The 24,958-nt window shown below is 51.2% G+C and overlaps 1 protein-coding gene across 1 annotated transcript in view; it reads right to left on the reverse strand.

Moving 5' to 3' along the window:
- The window catches only part of ZBTB16 (zinc finger and BTB domain containing 16), a 184,092-nt gene that overhangs the window by 45,910 nt on the left and 113,224 nt on the right, over positions 1-24,958 (reverse strand). The window contains exon 4 of the mRNA XM_077780522.1: positions 13,475-13,561. Coding sequence (XP_077636648.1) covers positions 13,475-13,561 — 87 coding nt within the window. The remainder of the gene's footprint in view (positions 1-13,474; positions 13,562-24,958) is intronic.

The raw sequence follows: 24,958 nt of genomic DNA on the forward strand, positions 1-24,958 counted from the left end.
TATAGATGCTAAATTATTATTCAGAAACAGATAACAGGAACAGATAACAGCAGGAAGTAAAACCTTCTTTGCTCTATAATCCCATTCTCCAAAGATACTGTTAGGAGTTAGAGCCTTATAGAGTCTTCCAGAAGGGCCGCTATGCTCGGCAGTAAACGGCATCACACTCTACACCTGTTTTCCCCAACCAGCTTCTATCACACAAACCACCAGAGGCACCCGTCCACATCAGGTCCCGCAATGAACAGATTCCTTACCTTCGGACATTGAGGTCACTCTCAACGCTTTGTAACTGCGGATGTTGTTGTAAATCAGTATCCATAAGGGAAGCTCAAAAACTGACCTTTGGTATATTGGAGGCCAAAGCTGGGGATGACACAGCTACTGCGGTCTCTGAGCATGTGCTGCATGGTCCCAGGGCTTGGCCGGCCCGGCGCACAGGCAACCTGGTTCGGCAGGACACACCTCCTTAACCTACGCACCCCCCGCAAAATGCCAAGGGTGTCAAATCAACTCTCATCTCCTGGTCGTTTAACTCAGGAGAGCATTTCCCTTCCTCCTCCTCCTCCTCCTCTACCTCCTCCACCTCCACTACCTCTACTTACCCTGCTTCTGTTTTGAATCTCTAAAATAATGTGACAAGTTAATGATGGTACAATTATCTAAATGTTTAACAGACATGTTATCTAAGTGAGCCGGATTGAGATTCCATCCCGCTGACAATAAACATCAATGGTGGAGCAGAAAGCGATCGGCAAATTATAGCAAACCCTGCAATTTCAATGCTATTAAATTTGGAGGAATAACAGCCTTGAGGCCTGTAAACTCTGAATAAAATAGGCCCTTGTGTTTGTCCAACTATTAAATCAAAATGCTACCAACATCCTAGAAAAAACAAGGCGATTTATGGCTTTTCAAGTTTCAGTTACACATTGGGTTTTATTAACTCCTTTCTGTCATCGGGCAGCGGCGGTGTCACGAGGGAAACAGCAGAGCAGTCGGAGAGGAAAGGGCGGGGGCCCGGAGAGGAGTCCGAGGGATAAAGGAGAAGCACTCAGGGCCAAGAACGGGAACGCAGACGGGAGGGGGACCGGAGTCGGAGTAGGGGCTGAGGCCGACCCGTGGGGACTCAACATTGAGAGGGATGGAGCCGCTCTGAAGAGTGGGACTACAGGGGTCCCAAAAGCCCATCTGACGCCCCACCAGCACCCCTTGACTTGAATCCCAGGCCTTCCACTGCACGGGACATACTGGTTCAACCTCGCAGAGCCCGGGCTCCTCATCAGTGGTCCAGGCAGCGAGCGTGCCTGCTGGTGCTGCTGTGATGATGGTACACGAGGTTGGACCATCCACAGCGAGCAGAGGTGCCGGGCGCAGCCCGAGCTCTTGAGCGGCGGTCCTCTACCAAATTCTATCATTCCCCGCCAAGTTTCTGGAATCATTTTTAAAAGGCAAAAGAGCTTTGGGGTGCCTGGGTGGCTCAGTCGGTTCAGCCTCCAACTCCCGGTTTCGGCTCAGGTCATGATCTCACAGTTTGTGGGTTCAAGCCCCATGTTGGGCTCAGCCTGCTTGGGATTCCCTCTCTCCCCCTCTCTCTGCTCCTCCCCGACTCATGCTCACTCACATGCTCGCTCTCTTAAATAAAAATAAATTTTAAAAATAAAGAAAAACTAATAAAAGGCAAAAGAGCCTCATCTTTAACCCCTTCTTCAGACACAGCATACACTTAAATTTTTATTCTAAACAAAGGGAAGGAAACCCGTGTCTTCTGATGAGGGACAGAACCCGTAGACATCTAAAACTCGTCATCGTGAGAAGCCACCACTGAAGGTGTACGTGACACTCAGGTGCCGAGCTAAGCCCTTTACATGTAGCATTTTATTCAGTCCCTAAAACAACCGTGTATTCTTTACTCATGGCTTGCAAACGTGAAAACTAAGGTTGAGAAAAATGTAGGCTATCAAGGTCAACATCTTAGGCTGTGCTTGAAACCACGTAATCCCCCCAACCAGCAATTTTTCTTGCCCAATTCACACACCCAATATTTGAGAGACAAAGAGAAACAAAGCGATTTGTCCCATGTCACAAAGCAAGCCTGTGTCAGAGCCAGGACAGGAACTCAGTTCTCCTCTTGTAACTCATCATCATGTCCATTTACTAGGCTACTGCCTTCAACACGACAGTGATGGTCACCATCATTCTGTGACAATGAGAGGTGGGTGAAGGCAGGGACCGTAGGAGTCCCACTCATTGCTGTCTTCCTGTCCCAGAGCCCAGCATAAATGTCTGGCACAAAACAGATACTCAAGAAGTCTATCTACGGAGTGAATGATCTTCAACCTTTTCCAACCCAGATCTGCCTTGGGTGAACTTTCCTCCCCAACCCTAAGATGACCGAATACCACCAGCCCCCTTTGAGTACTGTTCAAAGCAGCAATACTTTACATAAAAATACTGCAGTGACGGGTGGGAAGAACATGGAGGGTTTTTAGGGCAGTGAAATTATTCCACGTGACGCAACTCTGGACATTCATTTGTCCAAAGCCATGGGTCACATAACGCCTAGAACGAACTCTAATGTAAACTGTAGACTTTGGGTGCTTACAGTATGTCAGTGTAGTGTTCACGGGTCCTAACAGAGGGACCTGTCCCCACTCTGGCAGGGGACACACTGACAGTAGGGGACGCTGTACACGCATGGAGGCAGAAGGCATATGGGAACGGTGTACCTTCCACTTAATTTTGCTGGAAACCTAAAATTGCTCTAAAATGTAAAGTTTACTGGGGCACCTGAATGGCTCAGTCGGTTAAGTGTCCAACTCTTGGCTTCTGTTCAGGTCGTGACCTCACGGTTCATGGGTTCGAGAACCATGTTGGTTGCTGGGCTGACAGCGTGGAGCCAGCTTGGGTCTCCCTCTTTCTCTGTCCCTCCCCTGCGTGCTCTTTCTGTCTCTCTCAAAATAAATAAACCTTAATATACATATTCATCTTTAATAGATTATTAAAAATGTATTTCTAAAATTAATTTTAAAAATATAAGGTTTATTAATTTTCTTATAAAGCATTGGGGGTCCCTCCAGAAGGTGGCCAGAGGGGCCCAAGAGCCACCAGGGTAAAGGATGGCTTGTCTGGGATGGCAGAAGCCGAGTTCTTCTTCCCTCTACTCCACAGCAAGCAACTCCAACAAAGCCAAGAGCCCTGTGCTTGGAAAATAAAACTATATTAGGCATCAAACATGCCTTTATAGTAACAGCATGAAATGAAGTCCAGAGTAAGTCTATGCCGGGGCACTGACTGTACAAATAGCAGCATATGACTCTCCCTCCCCAAGTGCCTATGATGTTCCGTGGCCGTTCCCGAGCTTGGGCTTTCTCATGTTCAATTCCTTGGCACGCCACGTGAAACGCTATACAGATCACCCCTGATATTTATAAAAGTCAAATGCTATTATGTTTTCAATGGGGACGTCGGGCCAACTTGCATGGAATCCACGTGTTCCTCTGATGACCTCCCGCCCCGTCCTCCCCCGTGGGCCTCCAGCTCAGGCAGGGGTTTGAGGCTCACTCTGCCTTTTTGTCCACCAAAGTTTTAGGTTGATGAAGTTGTCTGCGCCCCGTCGGGCCTTTCTCCCGCCGCTCCCTCCCCCACCGGGCCGGCACCTGGTGGCTGCCCTTGGGAGGAGGAGCCAGATCAGTCGCTGGTTTTCCGACTGCTGTGGGACAGGAGCCAGCACCCTTGACGCGGCTCCCCAGTGCCCAGCGCTGCCCTGGTGCCAGATCTGGGGCAGGAGAGGGGCAAGGCGGGCAGCCATCCTGAGGGACGGAATTTGGCTGCTCCCCCTTTTAAATCCTCTGCCCCGCCTGCTACCCCGGCTGTCCCCTGCTCGCTCACTCGCCGCAGAACGTCCTCCAGATAAGGACTTCATTTTCCGCTCTGAAGTTCAGGGCCAGAGACTGTCCCTGTAGCTTTTCCCAAGCACCATTAACACAGGAGGAGTCCGGGAGGGGCCAGTGCAAGCAGGTAGCTTACGACACAGAGGTGGGGTGCAGCTTTGCTTCTCCGAAGGGGAGGGGGTGGTCACCCAGCTGCCTCTGGCCACCAAGTAAGTTAGTGGTTTCTGGGCCGCAGGACCCTCTTGCAGCCAATGCCAAGACGATGAGAACCAGCATGTCAACATTTGCACCTGCCCCAGTGGCTTCCTCTGTGACCCAGGAATGTGGAAACGGACCAAAGAAAGCCTTTATATTGTAGTCAGAGTAGAGAGAAGTTTGGAGTGGAAAAACTTGTGTGTTCTAATTCTAGTTGGGCTTCTTTGTTCTTTTTTTTTTTTTTTTTAAATGTTTTATTTATTTCTGAGAGAGAGAGAAAGACAGCATGAGCAGGGGAGAGTCAGAGAGCGAGGGAGATACAGAATCTGAAACAGGCTCCAGGCTCTGAGCTGTCAACACAGAGCCCGATGCGGGGCTCGAACCCACAAACCGTGAGATCATGACCTGAGCTGAAGTTGGATGCTTAACTGACTGAGCCACCCAGGCGCCCCTGGGCTTCTTTGTTCTTAATTGACTCCCCTTTTACAAATACGGGCTTCTGACCCCTGATTTTAGAGGCTGTTGAACAGGCAGAGCTGACCAGTGGTCTGTACACGAGGTTGGATGTCCAATCCCATTGGGAGGGGGGCTGACAGCCTTGAAACATGGGCTTCCGGGTGCAGAAGCCCAGGCACACAGTCCCGCTGCACCCTGGACTGGCCTTCTGTAATCTCTCTGGGGCTAAGTTTTCTCTAGCAAAAAATAGGGAAGAACAATGTGTGTCAGGACCGGTCAAGACTTCATAAAAGTAGAACTCCAAAGTATCCAACAGAGCAGGGCTACTGTATTATCTGCACCCAAAGCAAACGGACCTTACTGGTTCACGTACTTTATGACACTGTAATCTTCAGGAAAGCAGGGACCGAGTTTTGCCCACCATCAGGTATCGGGTCCACAAAGCCCCCCCTGCACATAGTAGGCACTTTACAACTTAGGGAATAAGTGGAATGAAGGAATGATGAGACCAACCAGCTTCACAGCTACTCTGATTTGCAGCAAACTCAAGTCACTAACCAGGCGGATCTGCTGGGGCAGACTGGGGGCTGGAGGACAGAGCTGAATGTGTTTGGGGTAAGTCGAGTGATCTAGTTCAACCCAATGCCCTGGGCCACCCAGGCGTCCCTTAAACTTCTTAGTCCTAGAATTCCTGATCCTGGCAATGACTATAGCCTACTTACGTCTGTCTCCTTTCCTCCCCAAGGCACTGGGAGGGCCTAAGGTGGGAAGACACAGAAAGTCTTACCTGAAGAAGGTAAGGACCCAGACTCCCGACTTCCCAGACTCCTGATGGTAACAGACATGGGCCAGGATACCAGCAGGAGACTCAAAGTTCTTGAACCTTCAAGGGTACCAACCAAGGAGGCCTCCTCCAAGATGTGGCAAGGCACGCTCCTGGTGCCCCTGAGGGGTCAAGTATCTACTCAAGTGCCATCCCCAGCTCTGCACTTGTCTGGTCTAGGCTTTGATGTCATCTGTTTAGATATTGGGAGGGAACAGTCCCCCTGGGCAGCTTTGAGCATTCACCAGGTACCCCGGCCTTAAATAAGACCTACCAAATCTGCTCTGTGGGATTCTTCAACATGGAGAACTCCATGCTGCCCTCGCCTCTCCCAAATGCACTTAGCTCCAGTGGCTATGAGCTCTCTGGGCACACTGGAAATGTCCTCTTGGCCAGAGGACAAGCCTGTGTGATCCTGGAAGATCCCAGCTCCACGTTGGCAAGGCAGCCATATGCTGCTACTATTCCCTCCCCCGTGGCCACTGCCACCAACATGGCCCCTTCCTTCTCACCTACCCCGTGTGGGGAGCGGGTGCCCTCCGAGGCCTCCGATGAACACCCCCATGACACAGTGGCCGTAACCAGCGCCACCGTTTCCTGAGACCTTCTCTATGCAAGGCCTGTGCTGAGTGCCTCACACGGATTATCAAATTAAATCCTCGCAACACCCTGTATACGACAGATGCCATCGTTGCCCTCGTGTTATGAAGGAGGAAACTGAGGCTTACAGAACTTAAGCAACCTGCCCAAGATCATAAAACTAGGAAGCCATGGACGGCACTAGTACTGGAATCTAGACAGTCTGATACCAGATCCCAAGTGCTGGGCATCACTATGCATAGAATACCCTGAACTTCATACTTTTGGCTTCAGGCCCCAAAGGGGCACCTCCTTCCCTAAAGTCTGTAAGACAGACCTGAGTCAACGAAACTTGCCTCACGAGTAAAGTCCTCTAAGAGGTCGTCCTTTCAACCTCCCCAAGCAGCCATGGGTGTCCACCTTTCCTGCTTCTTGGGTTCTCATAGTCTCTCTGGCCTGACCCCCACAGACCAGCACGGGCCCCGTCTTCCCCATGCTCAGGGCATAGCCAGGTGCTTGTGCAGAGTTCCCCACATATGAATGAAAAGGCTGAAAGTTCCTCCAGGTCACCCCCAAGGCCTCTCACTGAGACCTCTCCCTTCCCACACATGCTCAGACTACCTCAACCCCCTTGCCTTGAGCTCAGCAGCCACGGTACCTCCCCTGCCCTCCAATTAACACCACCCGATCCCGTCTGCTGCCCCCAGGCCTGTTCAGGTCCCAAATGGGGATGTACAGTGGCTTGAACAACATTATGATTTGTAAAACCCACTCCTAATTAGTTTGACTTTGAATAAAGAGGGTAATTATTTTTAAATTTATTAACTGCTGCCTGGCCGGAGAAGTTTCCAGATCAAATGACACGGCGAAGCTATTTCTGTTCAGTGATGCAGCAATTTATATTACTGATCGGTCATTAAAACCTCTGGCACAAAACCACTTGTGTTTCCTGAGCCAAGATAGTGTCCATGTGTCAAATTTCAAACCCAGAGTATAAATTAAGCCATTAATGGTATTTATCAGTTTATCTGGACTTAAAGAACTCCTTGCTAATTTAAGACATTCCCGATATAGAACCTATGTGGTATGCTGGGTGTGCACGCAAGTGTGTACACGCACGCACGCATGTGTGCGTGTTTTCTCACTTTTTATTTTACTGAACAGTTAAAAAAAATCTGACGTGTAAATGAAGAACAGGCATCTCGGGGAGCCGCGTAGCTGTTAATTCCTCGCTGCTCTGCAACCCAAACATTTTGGAAGCAGCAGTGTTTTGCAATATGTATTTGTCATAATATAAAAGGTGTAAAGTGATCTCTGTTTATCTCCTCAAAGTCTTCGCTGTACCAAAACAGAAAAGTGAAGTATGACAACAAAGCCCCAGCCCAGCCCAACCAGAAGCATGGCCTCCCAGAGCGCCAGCTTGAGCCCCCCCACCAGGATCTCGGGGGGAGGGATGGAGGAGAAGTCGCACACACCCCAGGAGAGAATCCAGGGTAAGTGGGGTCAAGAGGGTGACGGGAAAATGCCATTCACTTGGATAAAATGGAGTGAAAACTACTTTCTACAAAACTCATTTTTCAGTTTCAAGAACACCCCCCCAAAGATACAATGGGCACCCATTGATGCACTACTATAGGGTAGCTGTCAGTCCTCAGCATGGCGGCCTTGGGCATGGAACTCTCAGACTCCATTCGTTTCAGGGAAGATCTATCCCATCCCAGGAGGTTGAGAGGCGGAATTAGGGTGTTGAGGATTCTTAGGTAAATGGGTCACAGGGATCCAAAAAAGCTCTGCCCAGACGGGGCCCTGAGCAAAATGATCTCTGAACAGGGCACTCCCTAACCGTTCAGCCACACACTCGTGGACGAGAGTTAAGTCACTGTGGAGGCGGCTGGGGGGCACTGAAAGAGCACTGAAGTTGGAGTTGGGTCAAGTGCCAGCTCTCCACTAGGGCGGGTGGCTTCTAGGCCTCCACTTTCTCATCTCTCAATTGGGCATTATACAGAAATGGGTTTTATCAACTAAGGTTATCGGAAACACGAAGCAGCATTACCAGATTTTCCCTGTCCCCAGGGTCTCCACAGTCCTTTTTCTCTTCAGAGCTCTCTCTGCTCTGATGGCGGCTCTCCAAGGGCCCCTGGCATCCCAGTCAGCTTTCCCGAGTCCAGTCACTTCACTGCTACCATCAGTGTTCCTTATACTTAGGCCTCTCTCTACTTTGTGGGCCCCCTTTCTTAGAACTGAGATGGAAGACAGATCGTAATCCGTGTCCTTGCGCGGATTCTTAGAGGAGGCCGGGGAGCCCCCTGAATTCTGCAGGCAACAGAACTATAAATGAGCTCTACCAGGTGCCCGCAAGAGCCACCTCCTTGCCAAAGGACAGAGCAGGCTGCCCGCCTGCACCAGCCAGTGGCCCGGTGCTCCCAGCCCCTGGGGGGCTGGCCCACCGCTCATGCCCAGGTGGGGAGGGAGCTTTTCCTGAAGTTTCCACCTTCATCTCTCATTCCTAATGTGGATTCTTCTTCTCCATTTCTCACCCCTTTCAAAAACTCCACTGAGTCAACCTGGAAAAAAGTGGAGGTGAGGCGGGCCGGGCCGGGCCCGCCCCAGTGGTAGGAAGGATGGCGCTATTTTCCTTTGGCATGAGAGGCGACCTCCAGGGAAGGAAGAAAAGGAAGAGGAACAAGTCAAGGTCAACCACCTACCAGAGCCCCATCCCAGGCTTCTCACTCAAACCAGACTCTTTCCAACCACGGAATCAAATATCCTTTTCTGGAAGGTGTTGGCCCCTTTCAAACCCTCAGACTTAATAAATCCTCGAAAAGTACTGGGCCTGGGGCGCCTGGGTGGCTTAGTCGGTTAAGCGTCTGACTTTCGCTTAGGTCATGGTCTCGCAGTTCGTGGGTTCGAGCCCCGCGTCGGGCTCTGTGCTGACTGCCAGCTCAGAGCCTGGAGCCTGTTTCAGTCTGTGACTCCCTCTCTCTCTGACCCTCCCCTGCTCACGCTGTCTCTCTCTCTCTCTCTCCTAGAAATAAATAAAACATTTAAAAAAAGGAAAAAAAAAAAAAAGAAAAGCACTGGGCCTAAGACAGCTCCTAACTTTCAAAGCTGAAGCAGCCCAGATCATGCTTAAAAATGATTATTAATTGGCAAATTCTATGTGATAGATACTTTATCACAATTCTAAAAATAGTGTAATATACCAGAAATCATTGAACTGTATACTTTTCACAGGTGAACTGTATGGTATGTGAATTATATCTCAATAAAATGGGTTGGAAAGAAACCAGAGAGCATGTCTGTATGGATCATTGCTGTATCCGCAGTGGGTGTCAGGCACACAGAAGGTGCTCAAGAAGTGCATGAAGTCTGTTTGCAAACAACCTCCCCCATCTGCTCAGCCCTCAGGAACTCGGCCCGGCCGCCTCCTCTGATTCTGGCTGAGAGGCGGCTTGCTCCCTGCTGCTGATTTAATCTGCGTGGACAGATTAAGCTGCTTGGCAAAGCTGGCTCACCTCTCAGTCTCCACAGGCCCCAGATCAGAATTCTCAGAGTGAGTCTCCGTCCCGCACACCCTAGCATGAGGAGGCTGGCTGGGACCTGGGGACACCTGGGTCTTCCCCTGGCTTTCAGGAGAACCAGCTCTGGGACCCTGGGCAAAGTCACCTGGCCAAGAGGCCTTCTCTATAACCAAGCCAGGGAGAGGCTCGCCTAGAACACTCTCTTCTACTCACCAGGCCAGGGCAGCCCAGAGCAAGGCCCTGACACCATGTCAGGAAAGGCAGATTCTGTGAGATCACAGGACAAGGGAATACGGCTGACAGTAATGGCACCAGCAGCAGTAGCTCGTGGGTCTTCCTTCTTCCACGCTACTCCCCTGTGCTAAGTTGGCAGCCAGTCTCCCAAGATGATGGCCGTACAACACCCGATATGTGTTTGTCACTCCCCCTTGAGAAGGGGAGTCGAGTCTCCCACCCTTCAGTCTGGGGCTGGCCTGTGCCCGCTCTGGCCGCTAGCACATGGCAGAAGTGAAGCCAGAGGTCTCTAGCCTGGTTTTTAACAGAGCCGACGGATTAGGCTTCCAGATTCTTGAGGCCCCGAGCTGTCACGCGAGAAGTCCAGGCCACTCTGCTGTAGAAGGCGGCCACATAGCGGGGCACCGAGAGTCACCGACATGAGTGCGGAAGCCATCCCAGAAGTCCAGCCCCGTCGAGCCTGCAGATGACTCCAGACCGAGACATCGCCCGACTGCCATCTCATGAGAGACCCCAAGTGAAAACCACCCAACTGAGCCCAGTCCACTCACAGAACTGTCAGAGAGAAGAACACTTTGTTGCTTTCATCTAGTGCCGAGGAAGTTCATTACACAGCAATTACTAACGAACACCCTCTCTGTGGTCAATTCCCAACACAGGAGCCAGAGTGTCCTTTTAAACACATAAATCAAGTCATGTCATTCTCCCACTCAAAACCCTCCAAGGGACTGTTATTTCCTTTTCTCTACAAATGTCTATGCACACGCACTTGTGTGCGGAGTGTGTGGTGCATGTGGGGTGTGTGCAGATTTACTCATTTCACTTATGTACCACAGAACACATAATCCGAGCATTTCAGCTGTACAGTTTGGGAAGCCCTCTGGCTCAGTCGGTAGAGCAGGCAACTCTTGATCTCAGGGTTGTAAGTTCGAGTCCCATGTTGGGTGTAGAGATTACTTAAAAATAAAAATCTTCAAGTAAATATAAAAATAAACTACACAATATATTGGGAATTGTGCATCCATTACCACCATCAATTTTAGAACAATGACATCACCCCCAAAGGAAGCCCCATACTCATTAGCAGTCACTATCCATGTCCCCTCAGCTCCCCCAGCCTCTGCACCTGCTAATTTATTTTCTGTCTATAGATTTGCCCATTCTGGCTGTTTCCTATAAATGGAATCACACAACACACGGCCGTCTGTGGCCGGATCCTGTCACTGAGCATCAGGTAGGTAAGATGCACCTATGGTGTGGAGTGTATCAGAACTCCGCCCCTTTCTAGAGCCAAAGAATATTCCATTCTGCACATAAATGACATTTTGTTCATCCCTCCATCCGTGGACACTGGGTTTTCCCTACCTTTGGCTTTTACCAATAATGCTTCTATTAAGTTATGTGCAAATTTTTGCGAGGATTCAGGTTTTCAAGGTCTCTTGATAGACACCTCGGAGTAGAACTGCTATAGACAGCCAGACGGCTGTCCGATGCAGCTGTACCTTCTCACCTGCCGACCAGCACTGTATGAGGGTTCTGATTTCTCCACATCCTCACCAACACCTCCTACTGCCTGTATTTTGTCTTGTAGCCACATCCTGCTAAGTATAAAAAACTACTTCAGGGGCGCCTGGGTGGCTTAGTCGGTTAAGCGTCCGACTTTCGCTTAGGTCATGATCTCGCCGTTCGTGGGTTCGAGCCCCGCGTCGGGCTCTGTGCTGACTGCCAGCTCGGAGCCTGGAGCCTGTTTCAGAGTCTGTGACTCCCTCTCTCTCTGACCCTCCCCTGCTCACGCTCTCTCTCTCTCTCTCCCCCCTAGAAATAAATAAATAAATAAAACATTAAAAAATAAAACAACAAACTATTTCATTATCACTTGGATTTGCATTTCCCTTGCGATGGCCTAATGGCGCTGAGCATCTTTTCATGCGCTCATGGACTGTTGGCCTGTTTTTGGAGAAATGTCCGTGCAGATCTTCTGCCCATTTTTAAATTTTGGTTATTTGTATTTTTATTATGGAGTTGTAAGCAGTCTTTATATTTTCTAACGAGAAGTCCCTCATTGGGTACAGGATTTGCAAATGTTTTATCTCCCTCCAGTGGACTTTTAGCGCATGCAGAGTAAAATCTAAATTCCTTAGTAGGGTTGAGAGACCCACCTGGTTTTTGACCCCTGGTGCCACCCCTCTCTGCACCTCCCCCCTCCCCCCTCCCCCGCCCCTGCCAAAGTGCTCCTTCTGCTCATGCTGGTCCTCGAGCCGGTCAGGTTCAGCCCAGCCTCAGGGCTTCCGCAAGCACCTGCCCCTCTGGGTGGCTCACTCCCTCACCTCAGGACTCTGCTCAGATGTCACCTTCTCAGGGAGGACAGGCCATTCGATCTAAAATACCACTTTTCTCCCTATCACGCTCTTTCCCCTCAGCCTGCTTTATTTTCCTCCTAGCAGTGATTATCACCTGACATTGTATTACACACTTATCTGCCTAAACTGTCTCCTATTAGAATCTCAGTGCCATGAGGGCACAGGGATGCTATCTGTCCTGTACGTTACTATACCCTAAACACAACAAGCATGCCGGGCACGTGGTGGGAAATCAATAAATATTAAATTTTAAATACATCTATCCCTATTTAATAAATGCGTACTATGAGCCAACCACTCTGCAAAGCACTTCAAATAAAGTATCTTACTTTTATCCCCACGACAATACTATGCTACGGAGGTAGGTACTATCATGACTCCACTTTTTTAACAGACAAAATGACCCACAGTAAGAGAGTTTAAATAATGGACCTACTGGGGTGACTGGGGGCTCAGTCGCTTGAGCATCTGACTTCGGGCTCAGGTCATGATCTCACAGTTTGTGAGTTCGAGCCCCCTATCGGGTTCTGTGCTCACAGCTCGGAGCCTGCTTCGAGTTCTGTGTCTCCCTCTCTCTATGCTCATGCTCTGTCTCTCTCTCTCCCTCAAAAATGAACACATCTTAACAAAAATCCGATAACGGACCTGTGATCTCACACACAGGAAGGGTGGAGCCAAGGCGAAACCCAGGCCGTCTAAGCCGTGCTGCTCCTCAACCCACTATTAACTTGGGCAAGTCACGGACCCTGCTCTAAGCCGCGGGGTCCTCTCTAGGGCACGGGAGTAGCCTCCTGCTTTACGGAGTTACTGAAAGACTGGCCAGGTGAGGTCAAGTACAGCACTGAGCCACAGCGAAGAAGATGGAGCACGGTGGTGGCGGCACGGATGCCATGCCATCAGTGCTCTGACAACAAACACGGCGACATCGTCGGCTAAATGGTTCAAACGCGTCGTGTGTACACACTGCTTTCTTTTAGACAATGACTCGACTCACAGCGGGCAGACCAGCCCACTGTAGCCACTGAGGGTTTCAGAGGTATTTAGGTGGAGTGCGAGAGGTTTCCTGAATGTTCACCAAGGGAAGGGGACGCGAGATAACATCACGGACCTTCTATGACTTCAACGAGAATGTGCTAGAGGGCCTGTGAAGATGGGATCTCAGTGGCCTGTTAGACACAGGAGCCCTGGGCGTCATGCAGGGTAGATGTTTTCACGGGGCAAGGTCACACTTGGACATTCCTGCCAACCGGCCCCACTCACGAGAGTAGCTGAACGTGGCACAAGCCATCCCCACCCACAGCTCCCCAGGACAGGGCTGGAGCTCACGTCGCTGAGAGAGGGTGCCGCCGAGCTCCCTGGCATGCGTGCGCTGGCACGCCGGAGGACCTGAAGGACGGGAATCCGCCAACTCACCGGTATGGGTCTGCCTGTGCGTCTCCAAGGCATCCTCCTTTGAAAACTGGGCTCCGCACTGGTCACAGACAAAGGCTTTGGCACCCGCTGCAAGAAAGGGGAGGCAGTTACTCGAGAGCGATATTCCATTTGCCGGCAAGGGGTCCTGGGCCAGAATCGTGCAGGTGGACCCCACGTGAGGCGGCTGGACCCCCGCGGAGAGCTGAGTCAAGGACAGACCTTGGCCCTGGCAGCCAGCCCGGTCCCTCCTCCGGGATGTGACCACCCACCCAGCTGAGCTCCAGATGCCGTCATCCAGGGGTCTCCGGGAGAAAAGAGGGAACAAAACCAGAATAACCAACATAAGCAGAGACGGGGTCCGGATGGGATGCCCCAAGAAGCCGGATTCTGGGGGGCTGGCTCTACGTGAGGAATGCAAAGGCGTAAAGAATACAATGAGGGGAGGGGCGTCTGGGTGGTTCAGTCAGTTAAGCGTCTGACTCTTGATCTCGGTTCAGGTCATGATCTCACAGTCCGAGAGTTCGAGCCCCGCGTTGGGCTCTGAGCTGAACAGTGTAGAGCCTGCTTGAGATTCTCTCCCTCTCTCTCTCTCTCTGTGCCTCCCTCCTCTCAGAAATATATAAACATTTAAAAAAAAGAGAATACAATGAGGGGAAATGGGCCCCTTTGCTTAGACTACACCTTATGGGAAGGTAGGAATTGCTGACCTACCTCTACTAACTCAGTATGTCCCAAACTAGACGGTCTGTCCCATCCACCCCCTGCACTTGACCACTTAAAATCCCTGAACGACTCCCCTGTGTCTTCAGGATGAAATCCAAACTCCTTACCAAGACGCACAAAGGACTTCTTGACGTGCTCATCTTTCCTGCTTCATCTCTCACTCCCCATCTTGCTGCCTGGTCTCCAGTCCCGCTCAGGCAGCCTGGGTCCCTCACTGAGAGACCTTGCACATCCTCTGGCTCCTCTTATGGGCTCACTCCATGCACAGCCCCATCTGCCCGACACCCAGCGGGAGCCTATTATTGGTCATATTCAGTGCGAATCAAATTGATAAACTTTTGTAGAACCATTATTTACAAGGCTCAGAGCGACAATGCCACAGGGTCATGACAAACAGGACCTTTTCCCAGTCACTAACAGTCTGCAAGGCTCTAATATGTTATTTCATCCACAGGGCACCTGTCACAAGCCATGGAAGTTTTCATTCAAAGTGTTTATAGGGGCGCTTGGGTGGCGCAGTCGGTAGAGCGTCCGACTTTGACTCAGGTCACGATCTCAAGGTTTGTGAGTCGGAGCCCCTGCGTCAGGCTCTGTGCTGATAGCTCGGAGACTGGAGCCTGCTTGGGATTCTGGGTCTCCCTCTCTCTCTGCCCCTCCCCTGCTCGTGCTCTCCATCTCTCAAGAATAAATATAAAAATGGGGGGACATGTATGCCCCTCTTAAAAAAATACCTTCTAGGTGCATCTCCTCCCCTGTGTACTGATGGTCACTGCCCCTACCCAGGCCCTTGCTCGGTGGGGCCCAAGGATGGCTGCCTACCACCAGGTGTCCTTGGACTCACCCAGTAGATGCCCGTGCCTTAAAAGCCCACTTGCTTCCGTCACACTTGTCCCTTGAGAAGTTACACGGCTCAAAATTTACACTGATTCTGAGTTCCTCCACATGGCACTGAGGTCCCAGCCATCAGCCACCCAGCTCCATGGGCGCTGTCTTCACCGNGCCCAGGTCTCGGTCTGTTCCTGCCCCATTCCATTCTCAGGACTGGGTGTGCACGCACGGAGCACACCGGCTCCCCTCTGCCCTGCCCTCTCCGGCATGCCCTGCACTTTGCTCCCTTCTATGCATCTTAGCGCTGCCTCGAGTGTGCCTGTGTGTTACTTTTACATTAGAGTCTTGTGAGAGGCAGAACTTCTTACTCATATTTATAGTAGAAAATTAGGGCTGCTTCCCAACCATCTCAGATTTCCTGAGACTTTACCATATACCAGGCACGATGCCAAGGGTTTAAGATATATCGTTTCCTTTGATCTTAACAACCTTTAAAAGTCCACAAACTGCTGGAGCGCCTGGGTGGCTCAGTGGGTTATTTCCCACTTTGGCTCAGGTCACGGTCTCACAGCTCGTGAGTTCAAGCCCTGCATCAGGCTCTGCGCGGACAGTGTAGAGCCTGCTTGCGATTGTCTCTTTCTTCCTCTCTCGGCCTTTCCCCCACTGGTGCTCTCCCTATCTCAAAATAAATTTTTAAAAAAGGATCCTATTGGGGCGCCTGGATGGCTCAGTCGGTTAAATGCCTGACTTTGGCTCAGGTCAAGATCTCGCGGTTCGTGGATTAGAGCCCTGCATTGGGCTCTGTGCTGACAGCTAGCTCAGAGCCTAAAGCCTGTTTCAGATTCTGTGTCTCCCTCTCTCTCTGACCCTCCCCTGCTCATGCTGTCTCTCTCTCTCTCTCAGAAATAAATAAAAACATTTAAAAAAAATTTTGTTAAAGGATCATATTGCTATTACCCCATTTAGTAGACGAGAAAACCCAACCTCAGAGAGATTAAGTAGCTAGATCGGTGTCGCACAGTGGGTACCAGAAGTGGATTCAAACACAGGCAGCCTGACTTCAGAGCCTTTGCTCTTAATCTCTGTACTCTAGGGCTCTCTCTGCAAAGATGCTTCATGGATAAGAAGGTGAGGTACGGGCTTCCTTCCCCCAACTCAAAAAAAACATTCTAATACACCCTGTGTATACATCAAAGTTGTGTGTAAAATTCTAGCTGGAGAAATGATTCCACTACTTTTTAATAAGTTTTAAAAACCTCTGCCTTCGAGTAATAGCGCTACTATAAAGAACAGAACTCAGAATACAATTTGCACCATATAGGCTTAATTAAATTAAACAGCAATAACCAGTCCTTGCCAGTGAAGGGTAGGGTAGAAGGAAAGGTAGAAGGTAGACCCTGCAAGAGCACCGACCTTGTCTATATTCCAAATGATGAGCAAAATGTACCCTCTGCTAGGTGCTCAATAAATAGGAGTTGACTGAGTGACTGAATGATAAAGTGCCCTTAGGGAAGATATGGAGTCATGTTTCCTCAAGAGCATTAAATATAAATACTGCCATTTGTATTAGGTGGCTGGAGCTGAATTTTGCCTGGAGACAGGGAGGTCTTGATCACTTCCAGGTGTCTCTTCAAGCTTCAGGGTATCCTTGGGCCCAGGACCCGTATGTGGATTCTGAAGCTTTAAGAAAGAGCTTTTGAAGAAACTTGATGGTAAGATAGTCACAGTGCGGGATCACTCAGGTGGCAGCCGGACCACTTTCCATCCATTTATTCTGGAAATGCAGCCAGGACCTCAAAGAGCACATGGACCGGGGTGTGTGTGTGTGTGGGGGGGGGGGGTTGGATGAAGTCACAGCCTTCTGGCAGTGAGGAATTCTCCCCAGTCCTGAATCATTAGTCAGCAATGATTTTCTGTGATTTGTAAGGGATCGGGCTTTAACTGCACTTCTTTCTTGGGTCCTGAACAGTTCTCACGGCTCCCTAAAGAAGCAAGCGGATGGGGAGGCCCAAGGAGGGAAGCAGGGACTGGGAAGCCCTGTGGGCTCAGCCTCATGCGGGAGCCCTGCACCCAGGTGAGGAACCTCTACGCCGCCGCCTCGAAGGGATGTGGTAGGGAGGGTTCTTAGAACGCAGCCATCAACGCGGCCATAGTAGCATCTGTTTTAATGACCGGGGAGCAGAGAGAAAGGAAGGAGGCCGGGTAGGAAAAAAAAGGGCCGGATGTGTGTACCATCAGCCAAGTTCAGATGAAGATGAAAACAGATTAGCACCTGTGATCTAGTCAAGGCTGCCGGCTCGGCCCAAGCCTGACCACATCTGGTTACCCTCAGAGCCTTCCCCTCTCCACCCCTGCCCTGCTGAAATCACAAAACCGAGCCGAGCGGGTGAAAGTTCCTTGGCCTCCTCAGTGCAGTCTGACGCACCCAGACCGGTCAGAACCCTCGGCACACAGGGACACCGCAAAGGTTGGCTCCCACTTCGGGCCCCACGCGCAAAGCCTTAGTACTTCCCCTCCCCCACTGAGACTCTCCCCAACTCCCCAGGGCGAGCCCCGCAGCAAAGACAGGCAGTTCCAGGGCAGAATCCCCCTCTTCCCAAGGAGGCATGTGCCTTTAAATCGTCTCTGTAATGGCTGGCTCAGAGGCAGAAATATTTGGCAGCCCTGAAATTAAAAGTGATAAATTTCCTCGCCAAGCCTTGATCAATAATAGAGGCCTCATCTGTTAATCAATAGGACAGTCTCTGCCTGTTTACTGTGCATATGTTGTTCGCTGCTGCCTTCAGTGGGATGTCGGGTTTGCATTCAAAGCAATTCAAGTGTGTATAAACCACATGGCTATTCCCAAAACGCATTACGGTGACATCATTCAGCCACTAATACATTTATAAAGCATCAGTGAGAGGGAGGGATAGGGGGAGGAAGGAGGCCATGCCAGTTGAACACAATGGGTGCACGTGGATAGATCAGCCTTTACCCCAGAATTTCCTGGGGCTCCTCCTGGAGTGGGGAGAACGCCACGCCACAGCTCAGGGATGACCACGCCTCATCAGATCTTTCCCACGCACAAGGATGTTTTTTGGATGTCCAGTCAGAATGTCCCCAAAGGTGGGTTATGGCGAGTGAACAAAAGAGAATCCCTGTCCTCAGAAAGCTTACATTCTAGAAGGAAACGCACATTTTAAAAAACCCAGTAAATACAAACTAGGCGGTGATAAGTGATAAAAAGAGAAATAAATGAAGTGAAGAGGGACAGAGAGGGCCAGGGGCCGCCATTTTATATGGGGTAGGCAGGGAAGACCTCTCTGATGAGCTGGGCTCTGAGCGCAGAAGCTGAAAGGGGAAAGAAGAAACAGCCCCGTCTAAGGAAGCCCATTCCAGACAGAGGAGGCGCGAGGAGGCCGGCGGGCTGGAATGGAGTCCGTACGAACAGAGGGAGAGATAGGGAGCAGGAAGGTGGACCGCAGGGACCGGAATTCACAGCTAAGAGGGAGAATAGCCAGAAGATGGTGTGGGCTGGACCACTGCCACCCTCCCTAGCGACTACAGAGCTGAGTGAACAGCGCCATTTAGAGTAGGGAGAACTGGGTCCCCCAGCCCTGCCCGGCCACCAGAGTGACCCTCCTTCCTGAGCTGGGAAACAAAGATGGCCCTATCTGTGCAGTGAGCATCAAAGGGGAAGATGGACATTAGTGAACACGTGCTCCTTGCCAATGACCAAGCACTCTGCAGATACAGGAGCTCACTGATGTTATTTATACCCCAGGAGGCAGTAGAGCATGTTTAAGAGCTCAGGATTCTGGTCAGACAGATCAGAGTTCAAATCCCAGCCAGGCCAGTCATGAGCTGTGACCCTGACCCCACAAAGTTGCCAGATCTCAGTAGGTCTGCCACCTCCTCTGTAAAATGAGAACAAGAATAAGTCCCTCAGAGGATGGGACAAGGTGGGAAAAGGGCTCGGACCTCTACCCGGGGAGGATTTACACACCCGGTAAGGAGTAGCTATCATGGCCACCTGTCAGCTCAGGATTACGATTCCTTTAAAGAACTCCCGGTGCAAAATATGATTGATTTTACTGAAGTTCAATGTACAGTTATTTGGAGGCCATTTATCTTGTGTAAAGTGAGCCTCACATTTATAAAGACATATTTCACCTCTCACTCGCTTTCTCTCTCAAGCGCGCGCGCGCGCGCACACACACACACACACACACACACACACACACACACCTCATCCCTCTAATTTAAAGGCGAGTGGCTGCCTTGTTGAGGGGAGCAGGAAAATCTGTCAAAGCACCAACATGTCAGCACTGGCAGCTATTCACCGGCCCGGCTATTGAGGCCTCCCCGCACGAGCCCTGGGAGCCCCACTCAAGCGTCCTGTGCTGCCCGGCTCGGCTCATCCTCCCCGGCAGACAGTAAGCTCCGTGCGAGCAGGGCTGGACGTGCGTCTCGTTCCCTGCTCGACCCAGCGCCCCGCTCTCCGCCGGCCCTGCAGCTGTGTGGCCCTAGAGACTTGATAAACGAAGAAACTCTCCGGTGGCTCCCGGGCACAGAACTGGCCTGGGAAGAGGGCAGTGGCCATTCAGGGCACTGCCAGGCTGTCCCCTAGGGGGTGACAGAGTCTTTATTCTACAGACTCTGGGTTCTCTACTGCCCCTTTTTAAAACTCAAGGACACGGTGTTGGCTGGCACTCAGGCAGTTGGGGGCGGAGAAGGGAAAGGTCGGGAGTGGGGTTGTCTGCTTGCCCTGGAAAAGAATCTCCTCCTCCCCACCAGCCCTTTGTTACCCACCCGGCTGCCCAGGACTCCTACCCCTGCAAGAAGACAGGCAATCCTCCCCCAGTACACTCAGGAGCCACCTGTCCAAGGAGGCCTCCGATGGCCAGAGTGGACCCTCGACCGGCAGACCCCCCCACCCCCAGCCCAGGCACTGAGCTTATCTGAGATTCAGTGGCAAAAAGACAGACAGACAGACAGACATCCTTGCCCTGCCCGTCTCCCAGGGATCCTGCAGATGAGGGCTCAAGGGTGCCGTATGTGCTACGCTGGGGCAGACGAGAGCGCCTGACCACTCGGAATATCCTGGGCTGCTGCCCTCTCCTCTTTCTCCCTGGCTTCTCGATGCCTCCAGGAGGTCAGACGGGGCTCTCGGAAGGAGGAGGGTTCAAAGCAGGTTCAGTTGGGCGAAAAGAAAGGAGGCAGTAACCACAGCCCTCAAGAAGGCTGCGGATGGTCTAAGGCCTCCATGTGTGGGGGCCACTTTCACTCGGCACGAAGGATCGCCCGACTTGCGGGAATCGAAGGAGACACGGGCCAGGAAAGCACTTGCAAAACCATAAAGCTTTCTATAAACGCCTAGCATTCCAATGACAGCAGAGCTGAAATCCCACAGCAGCTCGCTCCACAGGCTCCCCGCAGCTGTCCTACACACCTNCAGCCTTCCCCCCAGCCCCCCTTCCCGACCAGAAACAGGGTCGGGGGTCTCAAGCCTTCAGGAAGGGGAGCAGAGATACTGAGCACCATCAGATATGGGCTGGTGTCTCTCTGAAGTAAATAAGGCAGAAGCCAATGAAAGAAGAAAAAAAGATTTCCAAATCCCTCCCTCTCCCCCCACCCCTCCATGCTAATGAAGCGGGGAAGGGGGGGGGGGAGCCACTGAAAAAACACTTAACATTTGCCAGCATCTAACGTTGAGTACTGTGTCCTTTTTCTTTTAATTCCTTGAGATTTTAAAATAAACATCTTGAATGTTCTGATGAGATATGCATGCCTGCTTACATAAGGAAGTACAGAGTGTACCAAAACAGCAGACCCAAAAAAAGCATAAGCTGTCAGAACAATGAGTACAGACACGGGGCATTTTACAGCGGGCCATGGTGTACAGTTTTATTTACAGTACCTCTTATCAGACAGAGAACTACACTGGCTGCCAATTCCAAAGGCCAGCACTGCGTGTTCTTTCGCTCAGGGAGATGCGTTCTCTCCCTGAGAGGGGCTGGAAGGCGAGCTTGCCTGCTCTCTTTCTCGCTCACCATTTCTCCTTTATCAACAAAACGAAAGCTGATCCAGAACCAGAATCTCTGGGGCGCTCATTCGGGGGAGAGGGGAAGGGGGGAAGCAGTGGGGGGCAGATGTGGGCTGATCAGAAGATGACCAGCCCTGCCGACTGGCTCAGGATATGATCGAGGGCAGTTCAACCCGACAAGGAGGGGAGAAGGGCATCCACTACGGGACAGGGGGGCTGAATGGACTAAGAGTATGGGCCCCAGTCAAAGGTAGGGCCGAGGAAGCCACCAGGCAGTGTGCAAGCCGTGCAACAGAGACGGGGGATGACCGGGGACCACAAATGGCAGGTGTTCAGATCCCGAGATGTCAATTTCCCCTCAATAACCTGCTATGTGGCTGGACCCCTCCCATGGGACTAAATGTCCACTCTGTACGACAGGAGGCCGTGGAATGGGTCAAAAGGAAATGCTGAGGCTTTTGTAGTCAGAGGGCATTTCCTACCCCACCACATAGACCTCGGGCTATTAGGACATCCCCATGATGCCCTTGGCTGTCACGAGGATCCGCAGTCAGTCCTCAGCTCATGTCCCACACGGCACACAGATCCACCTTATCCCTTATCCCTGTAACTCAGTTCTCAGCCTCGGCAAGCTCCTCTGTCACCCCTTTCAGCACCAGCAGGAACCGGATCAGGTTAGAAACTCATCCCCTGGGCAGTACAAACACGTATGCTCGGTATACAGCTGTGCACCGAAGTGAAGGTCCCTTGCTCGGGGGTCAAGCAAACAGGTTCAAATCTCGGTTCCATCATTTCTAGCTACCATCCTGGGCAAGTGAATGCTCCTCTCCGGGCCTATTTCTTCACCTGTAAAACGGCACAGAGCAGCCATCTCATAGGGTGATGATTAATTTAAGTAGTGTATATAATGCCTGCAACACCATGCCTGACCCCCCAGGAGCTGCTCAATAAATGCTAGTTGTCACGAACGTTCTGGCCACTGCCATTACTTTCTCCCCTACTGTCAATGTCTGGGGCCCACACACACACATCAGATGCATGCAATAAGCATATCATAACATTTATAAAGTATTCTTAGCACCTGAGCCAAACTACAAAGAACACAAAAAAGGGAGGGGGCACCTGGGTGGCTCAGTTCATTAAGCGTCCGACTCTTGGTTTCGGCTCAGGTCATGATTTCATGGTTGTGAGATCGAGCTCCCCAATAGGCTCTGAGCTGGGCATGGAGCCTGCTTAAGATCCTCTCTTTCCCTTTCCCCCTGCCCCTCTCCTGCTCATGCACTTGGCTTTCTTTCTCTCAAAAAAAAAATTTTTTTAATAAAAAAAAATTACCTTAAAAGAGGGAGAAAAGATTTTTACCCTGGACAAGTCTTCATCAGACTTTCTTTGGGAAGCGGAAGATAAAAGAAGGCAGCAGACACTATCAATCGTGCATCCTCTCTACAAACCAACAATGTGTATGGAAAGGCAGGGCCCGATCATGCATCCTTGGGAGAAGGTCAAAGAAATGGCACCTTCCCAGTCGGCCCTCAAGAGTCATGGCCAAGTTTTGACAGCACTGTCATCTCCTACTGAAATGAGTGCAAACCTATTTAAGGTGAATTATTTTAAATAAAATACAAAGAGGAGGATAAATCTGTCACTGAGAAAACAACATGGAACTCTCCTAAAGTCTAAGCGACTTAGGGGGTCACCTTAGCGCTGCCTTTAACCCATTTCTTCCCTAGGCAATTTCCGTGACTGGCTAATCAAGGTATGGTGGTGATCAATGCAATGACACAAAAGCCTCTCTTGTTATGAGAATGTCAGTCCCTGCTCTGAGGGGCTGGACTTGCTTCCAGACACACTGCACCAACCCAGACAGCTCCCCAAGGTGAAGCCCCCAGGGGCTAGTGGCCAGACCTGGCTCTGGAGTTCTCCTCACTGGCCACATGGTCCAGGGACCAACCGTGTAGCCTCACTTCTCTCTCTTTAAGATGGGGTTATGGGGCACCTGGGTGGCTCAGTTGGTTTAGTGACTGACTTCAGCTCAGGTCATAATCTCGTGGTTTGTGGGCTCAAGCCCCACGTCAGGCTCCGTGCTGACAGCTCAGAGCCTGGAGCCTGCTTCAGATTCTGAGTCTCCCTCTCTCTCTGACTCTCCCCTACTCATGCACTGTCTCTCCCTCTCTCTCCCTCTTTCTCAAAAACAAATATTAAAAAATAAATAAACAAAATAAAACCCTCACACAATAACCCTATGAAATACGGGGCACACGGCAGGTGCCTGAGTAGCTATGAGGATTACAGAGTTACCTTCACTTTATCAAGTTGTTGAGCTCTGCGAGGCCAGCCTCTGGCCTGAGCCTTCTAGAACCCCAGTCCATAACGTTCCAGCCCCACAGTTCCCGGGGCAGGTCACCTACAATGAGTGCCCCAGGAGAGAGGACACCTTGCATTCCCGGGGCTCTCCCACACGTGGCAGGCAGCTGTTTGGGATGACAGAGGGGCATCCCTGATGAGGCAGGTAGACAACGGGCCCAAGAGGGACCCTACTGGCTAAAAGCGTCCACGCTCTCTAGAAGCATCATAATGAGAAATGGATTCAGAGCCCCAACTGCCCCCTGCCTGAGCAGTATAGCCTTGGGTGAGCCACCTCATCTCTCCATCTGTAAATGACAAGTTTTAAACCGGGACACCTCTAAGGGCGAAGAAAAGATGAACGGGTGTTGTGAGAGAGGAATCTGGAAGCACATGGTGGCTGTAAAAGAGAGCTCCTACGTGTACACTCCTTGGCAATGGGGAGGCGCTGGCTAAATCCAGCTGGGGTTGGGTTCTTGGGTTCAACCAGGGGATTCCTTGTCAAGGAAATACCTTGCTCTATCAGGCAGGCAAAGTGGAACAGACAGTCCAGACACTGGGAGAATCATTAGCCAGGCCGAGCCGGGCCGAGCCAATGAGGCCAAAGGGGAAGGCTGACCCCTGGGTTCCAGGGAACACCGAGCCTTTCAGGTGCTCACGGCTCTTTGTTTAAGAAAGATAACACCGCCGCCTTGGCATTTGTGAGAGGCTAGGTAAAAAGGTCAGTGGGGATTTCTGCCGTGATTTTATGGGATAGTCCCTCAACCTTTGGATACCAACAGTTGCCTTCCCCGCTGGACTGGACTTGGACATTCTCAGGTGAGAGGCTCAGAATGTAAAGAAGGGTTTCTACAGCGTCAAAGCTCTGTCGGTTGCCTGACCCTCTGGCCTCCCCCTCTCAACCTCAATTACCCTGCTCCTTTCTGCTGAAGCACCTTTGGAGTCCCCTGTCACAGGCCTTCACCCGAAATCCGGCATGGGGCCGCTCCCGCCCCCCCACACCTCCCTGGGGTAAGAGTCAGGAGTACTGACTGGACAATGGAGAAAAGCAAAACCAGCCACTCCAAGGGCAATGGCCAGGATCAAAGCCCTCTCTGCCCACAAAATGTCAAGCGGAGGTCTGCCACCACCCCGGCCCCCCAAATTCCCTGACACTCCCTCCGATTAAATGCTCACTTGAGTCATCTTTAGAGGGAAGCCAAGGCAGCCTCCCTCGGCCCTAACTGCATTCTGATGCTGCTCCATAGCACTGACAGTAACAACGAGAACACAAATAGCTAACACCTACTGAATACTGTGGAATAGGCACCATACTAACTACGTAACATGCCAGGTACCATTCACTTCTCCCTTCAGTTCTAAGATTATCCCCATTTTATAGATATGAAAATTGAAGCTTGAAAAACTTAGTTCAGGGGGCGCCTGGGTGGCTCAGTCAGTTGAGTGTCGACTCTTGGTTCTGGCTCAGGTCATGATCTTACGGGTTCATGGGTTCGACCCCCGGGTCGGGCTCTGCACTGGCGCTGCAAAGCCTGCTTGAGATTTTCTTCCTCTGCCGCCCCCCC

Source organism: Crocuta crocuta, unplaced genomic scaffold (assembly GCF_008692635.1).
Source record: "Crocuta crocuta isolate KB4526 unplaced genomic scaffold, BGI_CrCroc_1.0 scaffold374, whole genome shotgun sequence".
Classification (NCBI taxonomy): Eukaryota; Metazoa; Chordata; class Mammalia; order Carnivora; family Hyaenidae; genus Crocuta; species Crocuta crocuta.